Source organism: Tenebrio molitor, chromosome 6 (genome assembly GCF_963966145.1).
Source record: "Tenebrio molitor chromosome 6, icTenMoli1.1, whole genome shotgun sequence".
Taxonomy (NCBI): domain Eukaryota; kingdom Metazoa; phylum Arthropoda; class Insecta; order Coleoptera; family Tenebrionidae; genus Tenebrio; species Tenebrio molitor.
The window spans coordinates 18,601,022-18,626,168 of record NC_091051.1 but is presented as its reverse complement, the minus strand read 5'-3'; the positions used below and the strand labels follow the sequence as shown (position 1 = coordinate 18,626,168).

The 25,147-nt window shown below is 33.2% G+C and overlaps 1 protein-coding gene across 6 annotated transcripts; it reads left to right on the top strand.

The window, feature by feature from the left end:
• The first annotated feature begins 312 nt into the window (after window positions 1-312).
• LOC138133913 (retinol-binding protein pinta-like) lies at window positions 313-15,309 on the top strand. Of its 6 annotated transcripts, XM_069051924.1 has the most exons (14): window positions 321-414; window positions 466-648; window positions 6,161-6,320; window positions 6,538-6,781; window positions 6,997-7,107; window positions 7,159-7,261; window positions 7,314-8,912; window positions 12,404-12,612; window positions 13,593-13,757; window positions 13,808-13,964; window positions 14,017-14,263; window positions 14,319-14,429; window positions 14,496-14,598; window positions 15,081-15,309. In XM_069051924.1, exons 2-7 carry the CDS (start codon window positions 504-506, stop codon window positions 7,460-7,462), a joined length of 912 nt encoding a protein of 303 aa, XP_068908025.1. In that variant the 5' UTR covers window positions 321-414; window positions 466-503; the 3' UTR covers window positions 7,463-8,912; window positions 12,404-12,612; window positions 13,593-13,757; window positions 13,808-13,964; window positions 14,017-14,263; window positions 14,319-14,429; window positions 14,496-14,598; window positions 15,081-15,309. The 6 variants fall into 6 exon arrangements, with proteins under 6 accessions (XP_068908029.1, XP_068908024.1, XP_068908025.1 ...); XM_069051925.1 differs by lacking the exon at window positions 12,404-12,612; XM_069051923.1 differs by lacking the exons at window positions 12,404-12,612; window positions 13,593-13,757; window positions 13,808-13,964; ... (2 more) ...; window positions 14,496-14,598; window positions 15,081-15,309 and adding an exon at window positions 10,255-11,928 and having other exon boundaries at window positions 318-414; window positions 7,314-7,433.
• Window positions 15,310-25,147: the final 9,838 nt, after the last annotated feature.

Genomic DNA, 25,147 nt, shown 5'->3' with positions numbered 1-25,147 from the left:
TAGAAATGGTCAATTGTTGTTGTTTCGTTGCCATGTATATTTTTGTTATAAATTGTGTATAAATGTGTATTTATCATTGTTCCAAATGTAGGTGAATTTGTTGTTACCATGGAAACATATTGTCGCAACAGGCCATTAAAGTCACGTTAAGATAAAGTCGACTTTAAGTTTATTATGAAACTGGCCCTTAGTGACAAAAACAGGGATTATGATTCAGTTATAATAAAAAAAATAATTTTCTATATCAAAATAAAACAATTGTAACAAAGAACGACATATCCCCGGGTTATTATCAACAACTACGTCAGTCAAGGACAGCTATATGATACTTTATGCAAATGTTTTAATAGCTTCTGTGAAGACAAATACGTGTCAGTGTTATTATCAGCAGGTACGTCAGTCAAAGACAGCTAGGTAGGTATATACATGATACTTTATGCAAATGTTTTAATAACGTATGTGAAGATAAATCATTTACATCTGCTTGCCACAAAAATAAAACAATGAGTTCGAATATATTTCATATAGAAGAAGAAACACGATTAAAAACATACGAACTGTTTGAAAAAACAGAATTAACAGTAAATGAAGATGCTGTTATTATAAAAGAGTGGCTTGAAACCCAACCTCATCTACCTGAAATACTTGGTGAGTCATTTTGTGTTGCACTGTCCGATAAACATTGCAGCACAATAATTTCCTTGGTCAAATGTTACAAATGAATTTAGGAATGGCGCTTACAAGTGTACAAAGATTTTCTTATATTTGTTATGTAGCCTGGGGCCTGGGACGGTTTAGGATTAGGTGAACCAGAGATGTGCAAAAGTTGAATGACACGTTTGCTAGTGGGTATTGACCTATTCAAAAAGTGAGACAGACTAACTCCATAAGAAAGCAAAGAAAAGTCAATTTGATCACATACGAGTAGTATTATCTCGATAAGAGATCAAATAATCTCATATACAGGTGTCTCAAAATTCGCGAATTCCTAATTCAGAGCGTGGTAGGGAAGGACCCAGTGGAGCTCGAAAAATACTTAGAAAAAAAATTCGCTCTTCCTGAAGAAGATACAAGCACTTTAATTTTGTTTAATACATAGCAGCCTTCATATCCTCAGTGACAAAATACCGTGTGAGCAACAAGTACTGATTGAGTTGGCAATAAATTCTGGTGATTTTTGGTGACTTTTATGTCATGTTCCAACGAGAAAACCATTTTATTAATAAAAGATTGCAAAAACCAAGACGTTTAAATTTGAAATGTATACCAGCTGTCAATAATGTCAATAAAACAAACCGAAATAGGTACAATTCAGTCTTGAAAATTGTATGTAAAATTTTTTTTTGCCAACTGAAACAGTTATTGTTGCTCACCCTGTACTATTCTAGCTACGTTGCCGTTCCATTAAAAAAAAATTACAAACATTTAAGATTTTTTTACTCCAAAGTAAAGGTATTCTTCAAAAAATTGTTTTACGTTATTATTTTCCACAATCACCTACACCATAAATACTCCTAACAATAAACACCGAACTTTTCAGCCTGTATTTGAAAAAAACACATTTGGACTACAGAAGTGATCCCCTACAACGTTCTGAATTCGGAATTCGCGAATTTTGAGACACCCTGTAGTGTAAAATTAATATTTAATCGATTATTTGGATAAGAAATAATAATAAATAATCAAAAACTAGAACGGCAGAAGTGCAAAATTGTAATATATCTACAGACCAGTGCCACCTTTACTTTACTTTACTTATGCCTGGTTTCATAATCCGACCCTAAAGTCTCCTTTAATAAAATGCGCCTTTAAGGTAAATCCGACTTTAAAGCTAAAATAAAGGAGACTGCATTTCATAAACGCGGACTATCGAAACATTAGTTAAAATTTGCATTAGTTCGAAAACGAATCATCCACCGTGTTTACGTAGTCATTTTCCTAGGGAATTCTAGGGAATTTTACAGTAAACGTTTGAAAGTTTTGGTAACTCGCAACTGTTTTCCTGGGACTTATTTCGAGTATTTAAATTTTTGTTTACATTCTGCATTTTACATTTTGCTAGTGGAGCAGCGCCAAATTAAAACATCCAAAAAAGCCAAATCCAACTTTTCAAGTGAAGGAATAATTTTATAAATCTAAAACAAAACTTGTATAAAATAACATCCTACACTTGAAGAGAAAAGAGGAAAGAGAAGAACATGAAAGAAAAAAACTGTTATTAGACTTACAGATTGAATTAGCAAGAAAACAATTGAGCAATAAAAACTAATGAATTCATGGAATATCTTTATTTTCTAAATATGTACCTATAAGTTTCCGAAATGTTGATTTATAATCAATTGAATTATTGGGTACCTACTAATTCACAAAAAAAGCAGCAATTTGTTGCAATGTACAGTCGATGGACAAATAAAACTGGGACAAAAATGACAATTACATAAGTCAAAATTTATAAATTTGCATCGTTTAATTATGGCTTTATCACAAATAGGTTAACTTTGGTATGACATATTATATAGACACTGACAAATATATTGACAATTCAATGGTCTGATTTACATAGATTAAATTTTAAGTGTCCCAGTTTTATTTGTCCACCGACCGTACTAGCGAAATGTCACTTGTCATGTAATTGAGGTTATGTTCCCCATTTAAATCCACCTTTAACGAGATAAAAGGCCGACAACGAGCTTTTAAAGTTAAAGGGGGTTTTAAGGAGTTAAAGACACCTTTAATGAATATGAAACACAATTTTTAGTTAAAGGTAGTTTTAAATTTAAAACCGCTTTTAAAATACATTATGAAACCGGCCGTTAACTTTTAAAGTAAAGACGAACGAACGATAAATGCAGTCAGTCAGTAATACGTTACTCATTCATAACTTGATTCAAAAACATGAATAATTTAAAACTTGTTTCTATAATTGATTCAAAAAATTGATACTCACGCACAGTTCACAGGCTTTTACTGCCTCGACGTGCGTCTCGGCACAAAAAACATTTCACGCACTTAATATAATAGTATATTATGATACAAGAGTACAGTGTGGAAACCACTTATGGAATAAATTCAGTAATTTCAAAACTAATGACATTAGTCAAAAACGCTGAAACAGGTCGATTTTTATTTCTCATGGTGCTTATTTTAAGTTGCTTCACTTGTTCATGACGTCATCCATTTTTGAGTTATGACGTCATCACCATTTTTTTAAATTGACAACACTGACTGTTTTCTTCTTTTTCTGATAGACCTTACTACTACCTAAACGATTAATGAAAAAAATTGGTACCTTAGATGACAATTTGTTTGAGAAAATGACATATTTTACTTCAAGAATTTAATTTAATTCTTAATGTTTAACATACTACTTTACTTTATTTTACCCTACGGGCTTTAAAGGATTCCTATACTTTACAGTTCTAAATAAACTTACAATTCCAAAATCATTCTTTTTTCTTTTTTAAATTAACCTACATTTTCTTTTATTCCCCACCCCTCTCCTTCTCTATCCTTTCCCTCCTCTTCCATACCTCTTTCATCCATCCTATCTCTCTTCCGTCTTCGTTCAGTATTTCTCCCCGTTCCTTTTCCTCCCTTTCTCTCATTTCACCGCATCCTCTCCACATGTGCTCGATCGTCTCTCTCTCCTCACGGCACATCCTGCACATTCTTTCCTCCTCCTCCATCCAGTACTTATTTTCTCTCTCTTCGTTCCCACATCTAAATCTCGCCATCATTTTCCTTTCTTTCGTGCTCTCTCTCCCCAGATACACCGGAACATCCTCTGTCACGCACCTTTCATACTCCCTGTTGTACCTCGCTTCTCTGATTCTCTCCCTTCTCTCCTGCTTGTCCGTATCTCTGTCCCTCTCGCTCAGCTCCGCACACATCCATCTTCCTTCCGCTCTCATTCTTTCCACTTCCTCTCTGGCATACCCGTTCCTCCTACAGTACTTCTCTCTCTCCTTCTCATCCGCGTTCTTTTTCTTTTCTCTATAGCACTCAGTCAGTATCCTGCATTCTTCCCTTCCGCCCATTCTGTCCTCGAACTTTGCCGCTCTCTTTCCCGCTTTTACTCTCAGCTTGCTCCTCTTGCACTCTTCCCTCACTATGTACCCTGGTGTTTCTCTGTCCACTCCTAGCACCCATCTCAAATATTTCTCTTGCACCCTCTCCACCTCCTCCCGTTCCTTCCATCCCCATATCTCTGCTCCGTACATCAGCACGCTCTCCACCATGCTCTCGAGTTTAATTCGAATTTAATTCTTAATGTAAAAATTTTAATTGACCTTAAACAGAAACAAACAAACATCTAAGGTTAACAATAAAATGTAAGGCAAATGTTGAAATTATCCCCCGCCAACTTTTGCCACTGTACACCGCGCTCAATAATGTCAGGGCTGATTTATTCCATTTCAGCGCGAATTCTCTGTCATAAATCTGCTAAATTGTTTGGTCTATTAAAGTGAACCCTCGATTTTAAATAACCACATAAAAAAAAAATAATTACATTAAAAATTAAATTAAATTTTTGAAATAAACTTTGTTATTTTCTCAAAAAAATTGTTATGTAAGGTACCAATTTTTTTCATTCATCGTTTAGGTAATAGGAAGATCTATCAGATAGAGAAGAAAAAAGTGGGGGTTGTCATTTAAAAAAATTGGTGATGACGTCATAGCTCAAAAATGGATGACGTCATGAAGAAGTGAAGTAACTTAAAATAAGCATTATTAAAAACAAAAATTAACTTGTTTCAGCGTTTTCGGCAAATGTCATTAGTTTTGAAATTACTGAATTTATTCCATAAGTAATTTCCACACTGTATAAAGAAGCCTTTAAAGCACGCGCGACGAGTTTAACAGCACGACGCGTAGCGGAGTGCTTTTAACGGCGCAAGTGCTTTAAAGGCCCTTATAAACGTGTATCATACGCTATTTTTTATTATACCTGCAGTATAATCTAAAAATTAACACAAAAAAAGTAAATTGATATACCTTTTCCGAAGTAATCTGTGTCATTAATCGTTAATATAGAAAAAAAAATCATTCATAATTAGTAGTTTTTTTAACGAGTACGTATGTAAATTGGGATTTTTTTGGCATGAGTGGGCCAATTTAAAACGCGGGTAAAACGAGCGTTTTAAAGGTCCACGGGTTAACACAGGAGGAAATTTTCAAATTTTGGGAGTGTCGAAAAAATTGTTATTTAGTCTTACGGGCGCCAAAAATTTTTTGTATGCAACTCGTTAGTAAAGTATCTTTTTTGTACTAGGCGGATTGCGCACTCGCTGCGCTCGTACGGCAAATTTTCCTTCTCGTAAAAAAAAGTATTACTTTACTCACTTGTTGCATAAATAACTATTATTTACTCGTATAAAAACAATAAAAAATATATCGGAAATAATTTTTTTTTTCTTTTTCATCATTACCTAAGTGATAGCAAAAATTATTAAGCTCATTAGTACTAATGACCATTAAGTTTTATTATTTTTATTTTATTGCTATTAATGAGTAGCTTTTTGTGATTACTTAAATTATACTGAATAAATTTGTAAATAGGTGACTATAACTATTTACGAGTTTTGTAAGTTTTAATTAATTGCTATTTTTTTTAATTATTACACTGAATTACCGAAATACTGTTCTAAACCAATTTAGTAGAATTTAACAATTTAATGTTGAAATATTTACTTCATTCGTTTTATTATTTTAAATAGTCTGTTTACATTTTTTATTTTTGAAATTAACAGAACAATCTTAACACAGTTTTCTCTTCGTCTAGGAAATGTTGAAATTAAATTGTTTAAATTTTCATATTGTACATTTACAAAAAAAGAAACGTTTTATACTCGTAATTGATACTTCCAAGACAAATTTTAAATATAAATACTTTTATTTGTTTGTAATATAACACTAATTGAGCGTTTTTGTCAAAAAGCCCTCAAAAACGACAGCTATTAGCTGTCCACTTCCTCATGATGTAATGTTGCTAATCAAGCACAATCCATTCCAAATTTTATTTTTGTATCAGTGGTGTGAATTTTTTTCTAGCTTTAGTAAATTTTATCAATTCCAGAAAATTAATTAATTTCTTAATAGTCGCTTTGTTCAGTATATTTTAGGATAACTATAACTTAATTTTTTACAATTTGCTTTGTAGATGACGTTAGAATTAAATATTTTCTTTTACGAAACAAATTCAGTATAGAAAAAACCAAACAGAAAATCGATATGTATTACACCGTAAGAAGTTTAATTCCTGATTTTTTTGATAATATGAATCCGAAATCATCTATAATGCAAGATGTTTCGAAAAAAATGTATGTACTTACTTCTTAGGGCCAGTTTACAGAAGCGAAATTAAGTTAATCGTAATCGAATGCGAGATTAACTGAACAGATTGAACCAATCGAGGTTTTGGATTCATGGGTCAATCGCGCATTAAAATTTAATTCGAATTAAATATTTAATTTTCTTTCTATAAACTGGCCCTTACTCTACTAAAATTGCGAATGATTTGTACTTGTCAATTTAAAGATGCTTTTGTATACATCCTAAGATAATAGATGGCCTACACAGAGTGTTCTTTATCAAGACCAATGGACCAAGCCAGTTTCCAGTGAAAGAACTTATTCTGCACGCTCTTAACGTTGCAGAAGTAAGGATGTGTGAAGATGCATTAAGTAGTGAAGTTGTGTTTTTCGATATGGCGAACATCTCTTTAAGCGACGTAAAAAGGATCACTCCGACCCTAACAGCGAAAATATTTTTTATCTATCAAGTAAGAATATCACTTTCTTAAAAGAAAACCATAATCTTAATGAAAGAAAGAAAACATGAGAGGAAACTATAAGTTACGGATTTATATGTCAAACAATATAAATTTAAAACTTAAAAAAGAACTTATAAAATTTTCAATTTTTTCACACATTAACTAGCATTATTCTTTTAAGTTGTTACGTTACAATTTTTTATTTTTCTTCTGAAAAATTTTAGAATGTGTATTCCATGCGACTGAAAAGTTTGTACATCATTAACAGCCCTTCTTATGTGACCATCGTTACATCAATTTTGAAAACAACTATGAAACCCAAACTTTTCGAAAGGGTAAAAATTCTTACTTGCAGTAATACCAATAATTACAAAAACTGCTTTTAGGTACAGTTTTTCGAAGATGCAAATATTCTCAAACAGTTTTTTTCTGTTGACGAGCTACCTAAAGACTATGGCGGAGAAGGACCATCATTGCAACAACTAAATGGTAATTTTTGTCATAATTAACTGTAAAAAGGTTGTATTGGATTCTTTTTAAGATTTGGTTAAAGAGAAGCTTACATTTCATCAAGATCGATTTGACCAACTGGATAAGTTACGGGTTAATGAGAGTTTGAGACCTGAAAAACTTAACAACGACGAAGTGTTAGGATTTTATGGTAGTTTCAAAAAACTTAATGTAGATTAATTAACATACAGTCGCGGACAGAAAAAAGTAGGACAAGCCTTAATCAGAAATTTAGCCAAAATTGAGTTGAGGCTTACTATAATAAATAGATAAATATTTTAATAGGAACCATAGAAAGAGTAAACAGACTTACATTAGCAAAAAATCATGGTCCTACTTTTTTCTGGCGCGTATGTATGTTGTTGCTTTGAAAAAAAAAAATTCCCAAATTTTCTTAAATTTAAAATGATTGTCAAAGCACTCTCATGGTCACCGTAAAATAATAACTTGACCATAAGTTAATAGTTATTTAATCTACCATAACATTCGAGGCCTGTAATTCTTCCGAGAATGGTTTAGTCCTTACATTTGGTGTCTCGACTTCGTCTCGGTGTTCAATCTCTGTGCATAGCACACAAAAACTCACATCTACTCTTAATGATATAATCTACTATTTGTAATTTTGCAGAAAATTATCCTAATACCATTATGTTGTTCTTTGTTCGACATGAAACACAATATTTATATAACTGAAACTTTTACGAACAATGCAAATGAGTATGTATTCAATTTTTTTTTGCTTAACATTAGGGGGCAACTTTGTACATTTGTAAATAGTTACTACGAAGTAAATGAAGAGATATAATTGTTAATAAAAAATCCTCTACGTTAATTGATGGTACATATATTAAAAAAAGTCATAGTTTTATTTTGGTATACGTTACAAACGCTAAACTCCCCCTAAATAAAAAGTACCTTCTTTTAAAAAGTGAACTACATATTTAGGTAGGGTTATGTTTCGAAAAAATTATTGAAGTAGATGTTCTCTCTTTTTCAAAAAAAAATGTTTTAGGAAGTTTGTTGGGAGAAACCAGATTTGTACTGTAAACAGAATAATCTACACTTGAAATCTTTAATATTGTTGAAGTACTGTGCAAATCAAAATTTGGCAAACAAGAGAGTTGTTCCGCTGAATTGGCAGCTCTTGTGGATCAAAGTGTGCTGAGAGCACACCTCGTCTTTTAAACATCTTAATTCTTTTTCAGTACAATTTTTTTTTTCAGAATTCTTTAGATGTTGTCTTCAGACTATTCAACTTTTAATAATTGTAATGGAGTCATCCATGGATTTGAATCCGTATGTCTTTTGCGAGTGATATGTCGAGATCTAACCTGTGTTTCTAGCTGTGATTATTGGAGCGTGGAGTTCAAGTATCGACATACGATTTCGGATTCATGGATAACTCGATTACAAATTAATTTGATCGCTCTTTAGAAATGTACACTATTTTTTTTTCCAAACTAAGAAATTACTTCGGTATTATAGTCACTTTCACCTCTTCAAGTAATTTTTTCAAGAAGAACAACTGCTCTAATGTTAATCCGACTAGACCCTTTCTCGTATTTCTGAAAATCTGTACTCTATGTTATTAAATAATTAATTCCCAGCAGTCCCAGCAGCACCCTCCTGAGTAAGTACATGCTAAGGCCCGATTTATTTACCTTCAAGTAACTTTATTTGAACGATAATTACCATGGATCCACCAATAGCAGATTTTAAATCATAGCAGTTACTGGCCAGATAAATTTACTTGAAGGTGAATAAACCGGGCCTAATATAATAATAATATTAATAATCAGTATTCTACGGGGTGATCAAGAAGGACTGTTTAAGTTGGTAACACTGGATTATATTTTAAATCGTATAACAGGAGTAACTTCCGGTTGTTGGTGGCTTGTCGTTGTTAATGCTATACCTATATCAGATATTTGTCAAATAAACCAACAAAACATATCCAGTTGCAGTGTTATAAATAACCCAATTAAAAAATTTCCTTAATTGTATTGCCAACTTAAACAGTCCTTCTTGATCACCCGGTATTATTTTAACAGACTTGCTTCCATTTTTTATATTATTTATCATAACTGGTTATAAACACGCATGTATTTTCCATTTTTATTTCTAAGAAAATTACAACGATACGATTATAGTAAAAACAACAACAAAATTATATAAAAAAATAATTACAAGGTGAACAGCAATATTGTCTTCTTTTTTTCATTAGCATTGGTTTAGAAAATTCATCCAAACGTAGAACGTGGCATTTATTAGAATTTGAAACAAATATTTGATCTGAAATTATTTATTTCAGCCTCCTTTCTCAAATACCGTATGTTTCAAAAACATTAAAAGAGCAGTTGTGAAAAACAAAAGTATCGAAAACGTGTGACGCAACTTTACATTATTTATTACGCATACTTAAATATGAAGTAAATAATAATTAAACTTTAACTTTATCAATTTCTTCCTAGAATTTATTTTTTAATATTATATTTTAACCGGTAAAATACTCTAACTCTCTTCCCTTATTTACTTATTTTTGTAAGGAGAAGTGTTAAACTCCAGTCGCTTGGTGAAGGGACATTAGGTGGGGATGTGCAGCAACGTTATATATTTCGTTCGTTCGTTCCTTCTGTGGTTCGACCAGGTCAAGGAGGTTAAAGTAAGAGGAGGGAAGGCGCTCTATGCTGGCAATGCGTTGAAAGTGATGCCAATCGTTCCTTCTCCAGCAACCTTTTATGACCGTGAACGTCCTTGAACGGCCTATCTGGTATCGCATCTCTTTGGCGCCATTGGTGTTCCTTTAACCCCCGCAACAAGGTGTTAAGCGTTTTTATGTTACAACAAATGCACGAGTGCGCCCCGTCATGTACTTATAGTTTTTTCTGAAATATAAATTTACTTTTGTTTTTGTTAACTTTTTTCATGTATTTTATGTTACAAATTACATAAATGCATCTGTGCTTTTACAGTGGACGATACGCCCCTGGTAACATCCCCATCAACCAGCCATCTCCACGATAAAGAGTTCCAAAGCCTGGAACAAAGAGATCATGTATCTAAATATTATTTTTAGATGGGCACATGGACATAACTTATATAGGCCGTGCCAAACCCAAATAACCACCACCTGTTGAATTAAGTTGGTGAAAACAAAATTACACTAAGTGTATAATGGTAATTTTGACATTACTAAAATGCTAGATCAATCATATCAAAGTACACAACGTTGCCGGTTGATTTTCTGGGTAGAATGCAGTGTTGGTGGTTATTTGGCTTTGGCAAAGACTATATGTTCCATTAAAAAAAAATGTTTATACCTAGTGGTGGCCGGGGAAAATGGGAATGACTTAAATTACTTTGGGCTGTATTTAAATAAATCTGTAATGGTTATCATTATAAAGATTTACGACAGGGACCGATTTCTTTGAATACCTGTGTTCTTAGAAGGAACGATTTAAGAAGGGTTTTGTTTGCAGGTGGTGACAGGCAAAAATTTGGCCCTATCGTAAATCTTTATAATGATAACTATTACAGTTTTATTTGAATACAGCCCAGAGTGATTTAAGTCATTCTCATTTTTCCCGGCCGCCACTATACCTTTATTACTAGGCTTTTTAAACGGTTGTTTTATTTTTTTAATTTACATTAGGCAACATCGATTTACCTTACAATTTGCAATGTACTCGTATAGACCATTACTATAGTTGGTAATTGTTCACTTTAACTACTCCTGGAATTTTCACATTTTTTCTGGCTAGACAGCCTCAGGACGTCCTCCTACCTCGTTTCCCACCAGTCAAACCTTGTGCAAATAAAAAATTTCCTTACCCTTTAGTTGTTATACTAAGACTTGGCGCGACCTTGAAACACAAGCAGAGAGAAAAAAAAGGCATTTGCACAAGATTTGAATGGTGGGACACGATCTAGGAGGACGCCCTGAGGATGTCTAGCCAGAAAAAACGCGAAAATTCCAGAAGTAGTTAAAGTGAACAATTACCCTATAGTTTGTCGAGCGAGAGATTGGTTGACATAAAAATCATTAAATTCTACGTAGAGAAAGTAGTAGGTAAAATTTGAAATATATGGGTATATCTTTCAAGCAGTAACATTTTTGCCTTGAAATCATACTCTAATTAGGTAATGTATTCTAGTGCATTTTGTAGTGTAGTGTAGTGTAGTGTAGTGTAGTCAACCTCTCGCTGGACGAAGTATATGACTGTAGAGTGTAGACTATAATAAAATGGTTTCTGTGATTACTGCTGCTTATTATTATCATATTCAAAACATTTTCTGTACATACAATGTTGCCACTTTTATAGTAGGTAATTTAAACCTCTGTAAAACCCTACAGACGTATAAAAAAGAACGTTTGATTACGATTTCGCATTAATATTGATATGGAGAATTGCTGTGTAATATTTTTGGCTAAAAAATGAAATTTTTAATTTTTTTAAACATTATATTGTACGGATACTATTAAGAGTTCTTATGTTCTCTCAAGTGCTTTGTATTAGAAGTAGACCCATTTTTAAATGTCTTCTTAGAGTAGAAGCATCAATAAAATACTTTATTACACAAGCAATAGCATCTCTAATCCTATTAATATCAGTAATCATATTACTATTAACAAACGAATTTATTAACCCCCTAATAAATTCAACATTAATACTAATAATAAACTCAGCACTGATAATTAAATTAGGATCTTAAATTAGAAAAATCTGTCATATTTGTAAATTTTTGTGTTGGTTATTCTTTCTAATAGGTATATCGTTTGTTTTTATCATTTTTTATATAAACAAATTTGTCCTAATTTGCAGTACACTTTGAATCAACTTTTGCCATTTAAATCTGACAGTGAACTAGGTAATCTCAATAAAGCGACTTTAACCTTGGTAGAGTGGTGTATTTTCGGGGATAATACCTATAACCACTCGTTAAAACCTATAGAAAATTGAACTCCTGCTACGCAGGTTTTAACTCGTGCTATCACCGATGATAATCATAACACGTGTTATATTTGGTGAGAGAATATAATGAACGCTCTAACAGAAAATATATTTTTAAAAATGTCCAAAATTTCAAAAGATCTGTCAGTTTGACAGTAAATAATTACAGTTACAGGATACTCAATACAATATTTTTTTGGAGTTTTCTTCCCAATTAAGTTTCGAATCTCGTCCTCGCTAGCAACTCCCCATCGATGGTGATCTACTGGATTACTGGTTGAAACGTTTTCTGGTTAACAGCACTATTTTCTGACTTCGACGCGTCCATTGAAACTTTCTACAACTTTGGCATTAACCAATTTTATTCATTAAAAACAGGTGAGAGTCAACATGCGGTGATAAAATTTATCATCGATTTGATAGCCTCTTCTGCGTCTTTGTTTCTATATTTTAACCAATGAAATTAATCAAAAATGTACCATGTGACACGTGAATTATATATTCTCTATAATATGTACAGTTGCGGAATTAAAATTTCGGGCAGTATTTTTCTGTCACTTCAGTAAAATCTCTGTAAATCACCTTTTATAGTGTCATCATGACTCACAATCAAAAATTAAACTTTTCTGTCAGTCACGGAGTCAGTTTTTGAATTTTGATATGTTGCCTAACCGTTATTATGCCACAATTTTTGAATGCAAATATGTAAGTCAAAAAGACAAAAACATGACAAGAGTAAAAAATGAGGTTATTAATGTAAAGGTTGTTTTAAAGTTTATGTTATGACATTGACACTACTGCCCGAAATTTTATTTCCGCAACTGTATATGTATCTATCTAAATAATGAATTATTCAATTTAACAGTCTTGACCCAAAACTTAAAACCAGTCCAAATTAAATGTTTGGATTATTATATCATACGAAATTAAATATGTAGTAGTTACATTCCGATTTTTTTGTTCGACTCTGTCAGAATTTGAGAATTTTCTCCTGTGTGAACGGATTTTGATAAATATCATAACTTGTCAAAACGAAACCAAACTCATTTTAAACATTTTAAACTCGTCGAACAAAAAAAAAAACGTATTCAACTCGTTCGTATGTAAATTGAGTTTTTTTTTGGCACTCCTGAGACAGAAAATAATATCTAATGTACTACAACTAATCAATAAATAAATCAATCCAAAATGAAGCAATATTTCAAATCAAAAGCCAAATTGTTTAAAAGAAGTCAGACACTCTGGTAGAGGCATGCATAGGTATACCGTATACCCAGTATATTCTCTAACACCCGTTTATGAATACCTGTTCTTACAAGGAGAGCGACTTGAAATCTGATTTACTATTTACGTTTCAGTCGTTGATCGTTGAACAACGATGACTTCAAATATTTTTGCAGTAGACAAAAATGTGACACACAATTTATTAGAAGAATTTGGAAGAACAGAAAAGACAGCAAACGAAGACGTATTTGCAATAAAAAAATGGCTAACAACTCAGCATCACTTACCAGAAATAATGGGTAAGTCGCTGGTTTTGTAAAAATTATCCAAATTAAACAATTTTCCGTAGGAGACTTCAAGATTAGAAATATTCTGCTTTTGTGTAAATTTAATATTGAGAAAGCAAAGCAAAAGATTGACATGTACTACACCATCAGAACGAGATTTCCTGGCTGGTTCAACAATAACACAAAATCTCCTTTAATGCAGCATTACAGAAAAACAATGTAAGTCAAAAAAAAATAGTGGTCAATTGCGAAAATTGAAAAATATTTTAAGGTACACTTGTTTTCTTCCAAAGCCAATCAATGAAAGATACAGGGTAATTTTCTTGAAACCCGCTGTGCCTAATGCGTATGATCCTGTTGGACAAATAAATCTCATTCTGAATATCGGCGAAACCTTTTTCGATGAAGAACATTTACTAATTGATTTTATAGCTATATTCGACATGGCCAATTTAACTGTAAACGATTTTAGAAAAGTAACACCGATGTTTTTGTCTCAGATGTATTTCACTTACCAGGTAAAAATTAATATCTAATGAATTTGAATAATATTGTTATTTATTTGTAAACTAGAGAGTATATACAGCTCGTATAAAAGCAATTTATATCATCAATGCTCCATCGTATATTTGCACAACCTTGTCAATAACGAAAATGGTATTTCCACCAAAATTGTTTGCAAAAGTGAGTATGTACAGATATTCGTCTCAATATCCTACAGTAAGCGATTTCAATAAATTATTCTTTTAGATCCATGTAAATGAAGATGCTGGAGTTTTAAATGAAATTTTCTCCAAGGAGCAGTTGCCTAAAGATTATGGAGGAGACGGTGAATCCTTGAAGGAGTTAAATGGTAACTAATGTAAAAATGAAATATAAACTTATTCGGCTTAGAATATAATGATTTTATCTACGATCATCGGATAAAAGCAACTTTATTGATGTGAAAGCTCTAGTGTAAATTGTCATTTCATTCACCGATAAATTAATAGAGAGCTCTTATTGGTTCCCAGCCATGGATAAAATTGACAAGATCTTTTATCCATCGGACTTGGACCAATAAAATTTAGAGATTGCAGTAACTGCAGCAACCTAACCAAATATAAGAACGTAACCATGGTAACAAAAGGAACATTAAAATTTTAAAATTTCAAAGTATTGAACTAAAATTTTGTTTTATTATATTTTTGTATATTTGATCGTAGATAAAGTATAGTATTATACTCGTAAGTAAAGGTTTTTATCCATGAAAATGAAGGTTGCAGCACAAGCCGCAAGCGCGTGGATAAAAACCTTCTTTACCTGCTCATGTGATAATATACTATAATTTTTAAGATATTATGTGGTTAAGAATAAGTGAATATCAGAATCGTTTTGATCTGTTGGATAAACTAAAAGTAAATGAAGATCTGAGGCCGAAACAACTCAAGAATGATGAAATGCTCGGTTTTTATGGTAGTTTTAGAAAGCTAGATATAGATTGACATATTTTATAGGATAAATTAGAACAAGATAGAGAGTAGTATGTTGATTTATATACTAAATAAACTGGTGATCGTCTAAAGTCTATAATTTATTTTCAAAAATACATCTTGAATTGCCATCTGAGATAGAATTCGACTTCAAATAAAATTAAAAGAGTTGGAATTCGCCATATTGCGATATCGAAAACAGTGCTTTGGCTCCACAACATGGTTTTTCACTTAAACGAGATACAAGTAAAGTTAGGATTAGCGGTATTGGGAAATAACTCAGATAGTCGAGGAAAAAACTACATTTTGAAGAAATTCTAAATACCGTGCTCCGTTTAGCTTCCTTCAGGAAAGTATGGCCAGATAATGTGATCACTGATCACCAACAATAACTGCCCAGACGTTCAATTTCACAGGATATTGTGTATGGACCTCCTGCATCCAATGGGGATTTTGCCTTGCCCAGTAACGATAGTTTTGTCTATTTGTCTATACCGATCCATTAAGACAAAAAGTTGCCTCATCGGAAAAGACTTTTCTTCGAACAAACGCAGGATCTATGGTGCCTAGAAAACTCATTTCTTCTATCTGAATCGTCTTCTGACAACTCATGCAGCAATTTTATTTTGTAAGGATGCCATTTTTCCCTTTTGAAGAGTCGTAAAATTGTTCGTTTGCTAATACATATCGTAATTGGCACTAAGCTGTTGACAAGAAGTACATATTCGGATTTTCTTCCACTTCCAAAAGTACTTGAAGACTTGTTTTTTCGTTTATTACTTTAGGTCATCCAGAATTGGGTACATCTTCTACAGTTCCCGTTTCCCTAAATTTATGTTTCAATCTGGCTAACAGTTGACCGAGTGATAGGTAGCCTTTCGGAGTATTTTTGATTAAAAAGATTACAAACTTCTTGATAGATTCTAATGCGATCCTCGTAGCCCACCATCATTAGAATTTCTATTTTTTGCCTTTCACTTAAACGCATTTTATTTGGATTTTTACGTAAAGATTTTCCTAAACAAATGGAAACACCACTCTCTGCGTCTGGCAAGTAACTAAACGATTGATTTCTAGATTTTTGTGCACTTTTTTGCAGCAACAATAGTCAAACACGAACAAAAAATTACTTTAGAAAAATCCTGTTAGCTAATTATCCCTGTTAATTAATCATTTCTTCGAGTCCAAAATAGCAATGCCTTTCGGTACTAACTAGTTAATAAATTAATCATTAATAAAGAAAATAATAAAAATATTTTTTTAATTTTCAACAAATTTTTTCTCAAGTTTTTTTAAATTTAAGGGGCTTAAAATTTTTATACTGTCATGTTGACAGTTAAAAAACCTATTTAAATTTTAAATGATGACGAATAAATATAGGTGCTATATGCTATTTAAAAAAATAGATGATGACGTCATTACTTTGACAAGGAACACCTTGTATAAAATAATGTTACGTCAATAAACGTGAAATTGAAATTAAAAATCGACCTGTTTTTGTTCTTTTTTCAAAACTCAACAGTTTATGATTTATCGAATTGTTGCATTACTTTTGCTCCTTACTGTATATTAACTTCCAGAACTAATTGAACAGTGCAGTTGCATTTACAAGATTTGAAACTCGATTGAAAAAAAAAACTGGAATATTCTTAACCTTTCTGGTTGCTTCTACGCATTGTAATCGAGAATCATTTACATTCTCAAATATTCGAATACGTTCTATTATATACTGATCAGAATATACAGGTGTCCCAGAACTCGCGGATCAAATTGAAACTGTATATTCCTTGATGGTAATGAAGGTAAAAAACGTTTAGAAAAATATTCAGGGTGCAATAGCTTTTTAGTTATGAATTAATCAAATTGACCAATAGAGCTCGATCTAATTTTCCCTTTACGAGAAAATTGAGTACCTTCCCTCAATTGCCAAGCAACGTATAATTCGATGAATAATAAAATTATTTTCAATATTTATCTGGTCAACTTGTCGAAACAGACGTCAAAAGTGACAGCTACTTTTGAAATAACCAAAAATGGGATAATTTCGCCAAAGGCAGGTGAACAAATGTATAGAATCTAAATCAGAGAACGCAAGAAGTTTCTTCTTCCGGCAATGAATGAAATATGGTTTGTTATGAGTGAAAATTTCCAGCGCAATTATAACCTTGAGGGGTATGGGAAATTGGGTATGGGAAATTGAAATTATGATGAATTGAACCTTTGTTGATGGAAGGTAAAATGGCGACGTAGCGTCAAGTGAGTAATACATATTACTACCTTAAAAATCTTAGTAAAAAGTGAAATATGCAGGGCCTGTGAAGTGCATCGGAATCACAAGAAATTTATCCTGACTCCTGTGCATACACTGTGCATCTGCAACGTATCAGCGCAGCTACACGAGCGGGACTCGTCATCGTCGAAATGAAAGAAAACACTTTTAGGAACATTCTTGACATTGCAAAAAAAGGTGGAGTTACACGTAGGTTTTGAACAACAGATCAAGCATAGTGGCAGTTCTGAAAGAATCATTAGAATCATTATTAGTAAAAATTTAAGATCAAATTTTATAACTAAACGATGTAGAATGCAACAAATGAAATAAGAAACATGCAAAATAAAAAGAATAATTTATAACAAGTGTTCAAAATGACCACCTTTCATCTGAAGGAATAGGCGAGCTCGTTTTATTAAATTTTCCCTTGCCAGTCTAAGCATATTAGGAGTAACAGAGGGGCCACCAATTTTTTGTCAGGTAGGCACCAAGGACCCAGTGTCTCGAGCACGGTACACCAACGACCAACCGTAGAAATACGTTATAATTTGGATGTGCGAGTTCTGGGACACCTGTATAATATTCTCCAGATTGTTTCGAAAATTATTGCAAGGCGTAATCAACAACCAAGCAATAGGTACTATGGCGGCCAAAAAATTTCGGCCGTCATTTTTCCGTCATTTCAAAAAAATCGGTGTAGTCCATTCCTTATTGTCATTATGATTGATGTTTTTACTTGTCACTTTTGAAAGTCAAGCAAAATGCCATCGGTATCAAATTTTAATAAAATCAAAATAGTAACTCTTGCACAAAGAGGAATGTCCCAAGCTCAGATTTCGATGGACCTTCGTATACCTAAAAGTAGAATTTCGTCCATTCTTCAGAAATTGAGACAAAATGGAATGGAACTATTGAAAGACGCCAAGGCTCAGGGAGGCCTAGCACATTTACTGCAGAAGAAGATAATATGCTTCTCAATAGATTATGCAATAGCCCTTTTATGACGGCTGTTGAAGGGGGGGACAAGCAAATACAACGGAAAGGAGCGGTCGATTTTCGGCAAACATATGGGCATGGATTTTAGTAGATAGGCCTGGGCTAATGTTTTCTCTAGAAGATCGGCTCAACAGTGATGTTTATGTTAGGATTCTTGAAGACGTGATGATGCCTTTAGTTTCAAGAATTTTTCCGAATTTTAACTTCATATTTCAACAAGACAATTGTTCAATGCATTCAGCACATAGGGTAGTAGAATGGTAGCATAAACGTTCTTGATTGGCCAAGTCGCAGTGCAGATTTTTGGTTCGTAATTTGCAACAACGACAAGTAATTCGGAATAGGGCAGAACTTTTAACTGCGATTACTAATGCATGGCAATCATTACATAGGAATTATCACAGAGATTTATGCCTCTCCATCTCGCGTCGTGTAAGACGAGTTATTGACGCCAATGGAGCAATGACCAAGTATTGATTTTAAACTTCATTCATTTTATCTTTTGATTTAGCTAAGTACTTAAACAAAAATAAATGTTTCATTTCCTTGTCTTTACCTTAATGTTTTTCGTTTGATTTTTTTAAAACTACGGCATACTCGTGTAATTTCCACGGTTCTCTGTTTGGTAATTTAATCCAAAAATAGCCGCAAGTCTGCCTCTAGTCTCTAGTGCCACTAGCGACTAGCGGTCGTGTGGTAATTATGTAAGAGTGGAACTTGTCCTTTGTATTCACAAAATTTGAACTGATGGACTGAATGACAGATTGTCAAAATGACAATAACGATAACAAAGCGAGGTTATTGGTGCTTAAGGGTAGTTTACACTTCATGTCAGGGCCTTGAAAGTGACGGACGAAATTTTTTGGCCGCAATAGTACCTACATATTTTTTGTAAATCTGGTAATCACTAAGGAGTATAAACAAATTCTGAGCTGTTGGGGGTTTCAAAACGTACAGCAAACCTTTTTTTAATTAACTGAAATTATTATACAAATTTAAAATAACTTTTTCCAATCCCATCGCCATTGATACCTAACCTACATAACTTTGTTATTTTGGCATACATCAATGAACCATTTTTATTGAATCTTAGCGACCATAAAGTGACAATCCAAGGTGAAACTCAAGGATGGCAAGTACGAGACCATTATTAATTTTAAAATGTGTTTTTTTTTTTTAAATTAATGGTTGTTTTAAGAGGAAAAGGAAAAAGTGGTAAAGACGTTGCGCTTCACGAGCGTTTCTTAAAGCCCTTCCATAAAATAATAGTAGGTGCAGTGGCCGGCAAAAAAAGTTAGCCATCATTTGAATGTCAGTGTCATTAAAGCATTAATTGCACATTTGGATTTTGATGTGACAAAAAAGTGATGGCTAGTTTTTATTGCCGGCCATTATACAGTCGCGAGCATTAAATCTTGGTCGTCAAGGTCATTTAAATTTCCCGCTATTGTCACAAATTTAAAATTTTGCCTGCTTAATTAGGGCTAATTCCAACATTCAACATTCAAAATTATGGCCGCAATGTCGTATTTTAACAGAATAGGTAACAATTATTTCGCTGATAGAGACGGATGTGTCAGAAGCTAGGGTAGCAACACAGTTGAGATTTCCAAAAAGTTGACAAGATCTTGACAAGACAAGACAAATAGAATTTATTAGAGGTTATGCTCGTTTCACATTAGAACACTTTCCATTGCGTCAAAGAATGACCTTGACGACCAAAATTTATTGCTCGCGACAGTAGGTACAGTCACGAAATCTCAGACAGGAAAGATTTAAACACTCTGTATAAATTCCGAAATTTGATTAGCGTAAATACAGACTGTCTATAAAAGAATGTGGGATCGCAGAGGGCTCTGGAATTTGAATTTGCCAACCCCTTTAAATTCGTCAACTACTAACCGCCAAATTGTCAAATATATTCACAAGCTATCAACACGAAATCAACTTAACCTCATTTACGCTTCGAAGCCCTGTTTTATTGTTTCTTGCGTTCTTGCTTCTTATTGTTTAAAAAAACGGTAATCTTGTAGTTTACGTAGCCCAAATTGCGCATCTCATACGCGCAGCCCCATAGACTCTGCATTGTTGCCAGATGTTAATTAGAATTTTAGTTGGATGTGTAAGACTCCAATATGTTTGTTAATTGATCCGTTTTCCCTGGTTTAGTGTGCTTTTTTTAACTTTGTTTCGAAACAATGGGTGGTAGAGGGGTCCTGCACACTAAATAATGGTATAATTAAAATCACCGTCACCTGATCTTAATTGTGAATTTTCTCTTATTCGATACAAATAAATAAGTCTGGCAACGCTGTAACACATTTAGCACGGTGCACGAAGCGATGTACAGTTTGGGCGACGTAAACTACAAGATTACCAAAAAAACTTTTTTCAAAGCTAGATAACTTCCGGTGGTGTTACAAAGGTATTGTCTTTATCTGTTTTTATAATTTTACAACCTCTCAAATATTTTAGAAGTAATTGCTAAAATGGTGTTCACACTTGAACAAAATAAGTTCCTTATGATGTCTTATTACCGATTTCTTCTCCCACTTTCCTCTGTATTTGCAGTATGAACTTACACCGTTTGCCAGATTTATTAAAGAATTAACACCTTTTTCTCGATCACTTGCGGAATCAGGATTGTTCAGATTGTTCTGCTTTAGTTACCATAGGGAAACAATTTTGTTTATGAAAAATTGTGAAGGTGTTTAATAGTTATTTAATAAACTAGTTTGTTAATGAAGGCGATTAATAATCGAAACTGTTTAAAGCACGAACGAGTGTAGCGAGTGAGTGGCTTTAATAGTTGAGATTATTAATCGCCCATTAACAAACGAGTTGATTACAAAATTTTTTCGTTGACCGGAAACTTTTTCTGTGACAAAATTTCAAACTAAAGCCAAATCAAAACCAATTTCATCTTTTTCGATAAAGATGAGACCTTATAAAATACCTTCATTATTTTTTTGTCCTCAGGGTAGGCCATTTTAAAATTTTTCAACACTTTCTATTCACTTTTCCACAAAGAATGTCAGAAGACGTCAACTCCATTTACATTCAATTTCACGTAAAAATCACGGTTGCTAAGAAAACCTAGTTACCTTTGAAAAATATGACATGCGAATTATAACCAAAAAGGTCGGCTTTTGAAAAAGTGAATTCGTAATTGTGCAGTTATGGAGCTATAAAATATAGAAAACCCTGCTGCACTACCTCCTGCAGTGTTGGTAAGTGCAAACAATGCATGTTCGAGGTTGTTTATACATCAAAATATCATCAAAACGTCAAAATCGCAAGAATCGTTGATTAATGAAAAATAGAGTATTAATGAGGTCCATTAATACGCTATATTTTAGACAAAATAATTCATTATCATTATCATCCTTTGAGAATCTTTTGCTTTTTTCGTATAGAGCTTTCAATGTAGCAGAGAAATTTGATAAGTCGTTGAATAAGCATATAAAAGAAAATCTTTCTAATTTTGAAGTACCTCAAATACGAACTGGTTCTAAGAAACGTACAAATTTATCATTAGCTAAGAAAGTAGAAGCAAAAGTAGCCGATTTTGATATCAGAGGAACTGTTAAATTATTGTCCTCGGATGACTCATTAGCTTCATTCAACGAAGATGTTGCTGAAGAACTTAAAAAAAAACATCCTTCACCATCTCGCGAACTTTTTTTCCCAGACCCTTTCAAACCAGGAGACATTAGTTTAATAGTCAATGAGCAAAACGTTCGAGAAGCTATCAATTCATTTCCTGCCGGTTCTTCACCAGGTTTAGATGGCATGAGACCACAATACTTGAAAGATATCATATCTTTGTCAGCGGGTGAAGCAGGTCAGAAGGCACTAAGAGCTTTAACCAAACTGTGCAATTTTTTATTATCTGGGCAACTTCCTTCAGAAATCTGCCATTTATTGTATGGTGCGTCTTTATGTGCCCTTAACAAAAAAGATGGAGGAATTAGACCGATCGCTATCGGAAACTGTTTGCGAAGATTGTCCTCAAAGCTAGCCTGTTTTCAAAGTCGAAATATTGTAAATTCGTATTTATCTCCACACCAACTTGGAGTTGCAACTAAACTAGGATGCGAAGCAGCAATTCATACCACACGAACCTTTGTTAATAACGATCAAAACCGTGGCAAAGTTCTTCTTAAATTAGATTTCAAAAATGCCTTTAACTCAGTCGAACGGGATTGTATTCTGAAAGAAGTCCAATGTCATACCCCACTTCTGTACCCTTATCTTTATCAATGCTATAGAAATCCTTCAACTTTATTTTTCGGTAATCATTTAATTTCTTCTTCTGTTGGAGCCCAGCAAGGAGATCCCTGCGGTCCCATGATTTTTAGTCTTGCCATTCAACCAATTATTTTATCTTTGGATTCTCAAATGAATATATGGTATTTAGATGATGGAACCTTAGCTGATTACCCAGAAGTAGTTTTATCCGACTTTAAGAAAGTTATAAATTTATCTCAGGAAATTGGCCTTGAATTAAACTTTAACAAATGCGAGATCTTTTGCTGTTCTGGAGACAGATTTAAAAGTCATAAAGGAATTTCAAAATTTAGCACCAGGCATTAAAATCTGTGACCGAGAAAGTTTATCTCTTTTAGGCTCTTCAATCTTTGACCAAGGTTTCAAAAACACCGTCGAAAAAACTATAATTACAGTTGAAAATCTTTTAAACAAAGCTGAACTCCTTAACAGACACGTGGCTTATACTTTAATCAAAAACTGTCTTTTCATACCAAAATTTAATTTTTTATTAAGAACAACTCCATTTTGGAAATTTTCTAATTATGTTAATTCAATTGATTCTTCTTTAAAGTCTTGTTTAGAAAGAATACTTAATTTACGTTTAACTGATTTACAATGGCGTCAGTCCACTTTACCGATTAGATTTGGTGGTCTGGGAATTCGTCGCATTTCCGATATTTGCCTCCCTGCTTTCCTATCTTCAATTAATGGGGTTAAAAAGCTTGTTTCTTTATTACTAAACTCAAAGGATAATGAGCTTAATATTCACCATTATGATGAAGCTTTAGCAGCCTGGGGTGTAGCAAATGAGAACGAAATACCAACAATTCCACAATTTCAGAAGAATTGGGATAATATTAATATCAAAGGAATAATTGCCAATGACTTAATCTTTAATTCACCTAGAGACTTGGCTCGTTTTAAAGCTTTGCAATGCAGAGAATCAGGATCTTGGTTACATGCAATACCTTCTCCTAATATTGGTACTCTTTTAGATAACACTTCCTTCCAAGTTTGTATTGGTTTAAGATTGGGTTGTAATCTATGTACACCTCATATTTGCAAATGCAATGCGAAAGTTGACGAAATTGGCACCCACGGTCTAAGTTGTTTCAAAAGCAGTGGTAGATTTTCAAGACACACTGAAATTAATTCCATTATCAATCGGTCTTTAACTTCAATTCATGTGAATTCAACGGACTGTCTCGGGATGACGGAAAACGCCCAGATGGGATGACTTTAGTACCGTGGATTAAAGGTCAACCTTTGGTTTGGGACGTTACTGTTGTAGATACACTTGCAGACAGTTGCGTATTGAAATCATCTGAAGTCTCAGGTTCTGCCGCTGAAATGGCTTGCAAACGCAAACATAGCAAATATAGTTCAATCATTTCGTCAAACTACGTGTTTAAAGGTTTAGCATTTGAAACCTTAGGCCCTTGGTGCAAAGAAGCCATCGATTTCATTAATGTCATCGGAAACCGACTTATCGCGGAATCAGGCGATTCAAAATCAAAGAAATTCCTTTTCGAGAGGATTTCCCTTGCCATTCAACGTGGAAACGCTGCAAGCATTCGGGGCACTTTTCCAGATTCCGCAATATTATCGGAAATTTTTGTATTATAAAACAAAAATGTTTATGTAATTATGTTATAATATAATTTATTTATTTATTAAAAATAAAAAAAATAATATTCATTAATATTGAAATTAACAAGCGGTCAACGGAAAATTATAAAAAATGTCACTTTTTCTCCCTACCGGTTAGAAATGTAGGCTGTGGATACCTCATTTGAGGTGAGAAAATTCAACTTTCTCGCTAAGGTAAGAAAGTTAATCATGAAATGTTTATGGTAAAACTGTACCAAAATACAAATGTCAAAAGTGTCAAAAGTGAAATAAGTTATTGATAAATGAAAGCCAATTCAATGAAGTAAGTTGGTAGGTCAATCATATAATCTGGAAAATAAACAGATAAGCTAGGTAGGTAGATTACTTTACCCTGTTTATATCAAATTTTCGAACAAACCTCAAATCTTCAAATGCGATGACAAGTTAATTAGACAAATAACACAGCCTACTATTCAATTCTCAAAATTTTCGTTTTAATCACGAATATAACCATCTTTTTTGACTTTTTTCAACAAAGTTGTGCCGGTAGGGAAAAAAATTGTATTCAAACCTTGTTAAGAAAGTGTCCTTGCAGACCTTAGGCACTTACAAACCTCGTCTACGACTCGGTTTATAATCTTTGCCTGCGGTCTGCAAGAAACCACTTTCTTACCTTGGTTTGAAATATACTATATCAGATAAAGTTGCTGCGGCTGGATTTTTTTCTCCTAATAATATAATCTATTAAAAAAAGTGATAATTATTTTGAAAACCAAAGA

Coding starts and splice junctions, on each gene's coding strand:
- LOC138133913 (XM_069051923.1), top strand. CDS start 504: ATGAGTTCGAATATATTTCATATAGAAGAAGAAACACGATTAAAAACA. Junction 6,321..6,537: donor CAAGATGTTTCGAAAAAAAT/GTATGTACTTAC, acceptor GTCAATTTAAAG/ATGCTTTTGTATACATCCTA. Junction 7,434..10,254: donor CGAAGTGTTAGGATTTTATG/GTAGTTTCAAAA, acceptor GTGCTTTTACAG/TGGACGATACGCCCCTGGTA.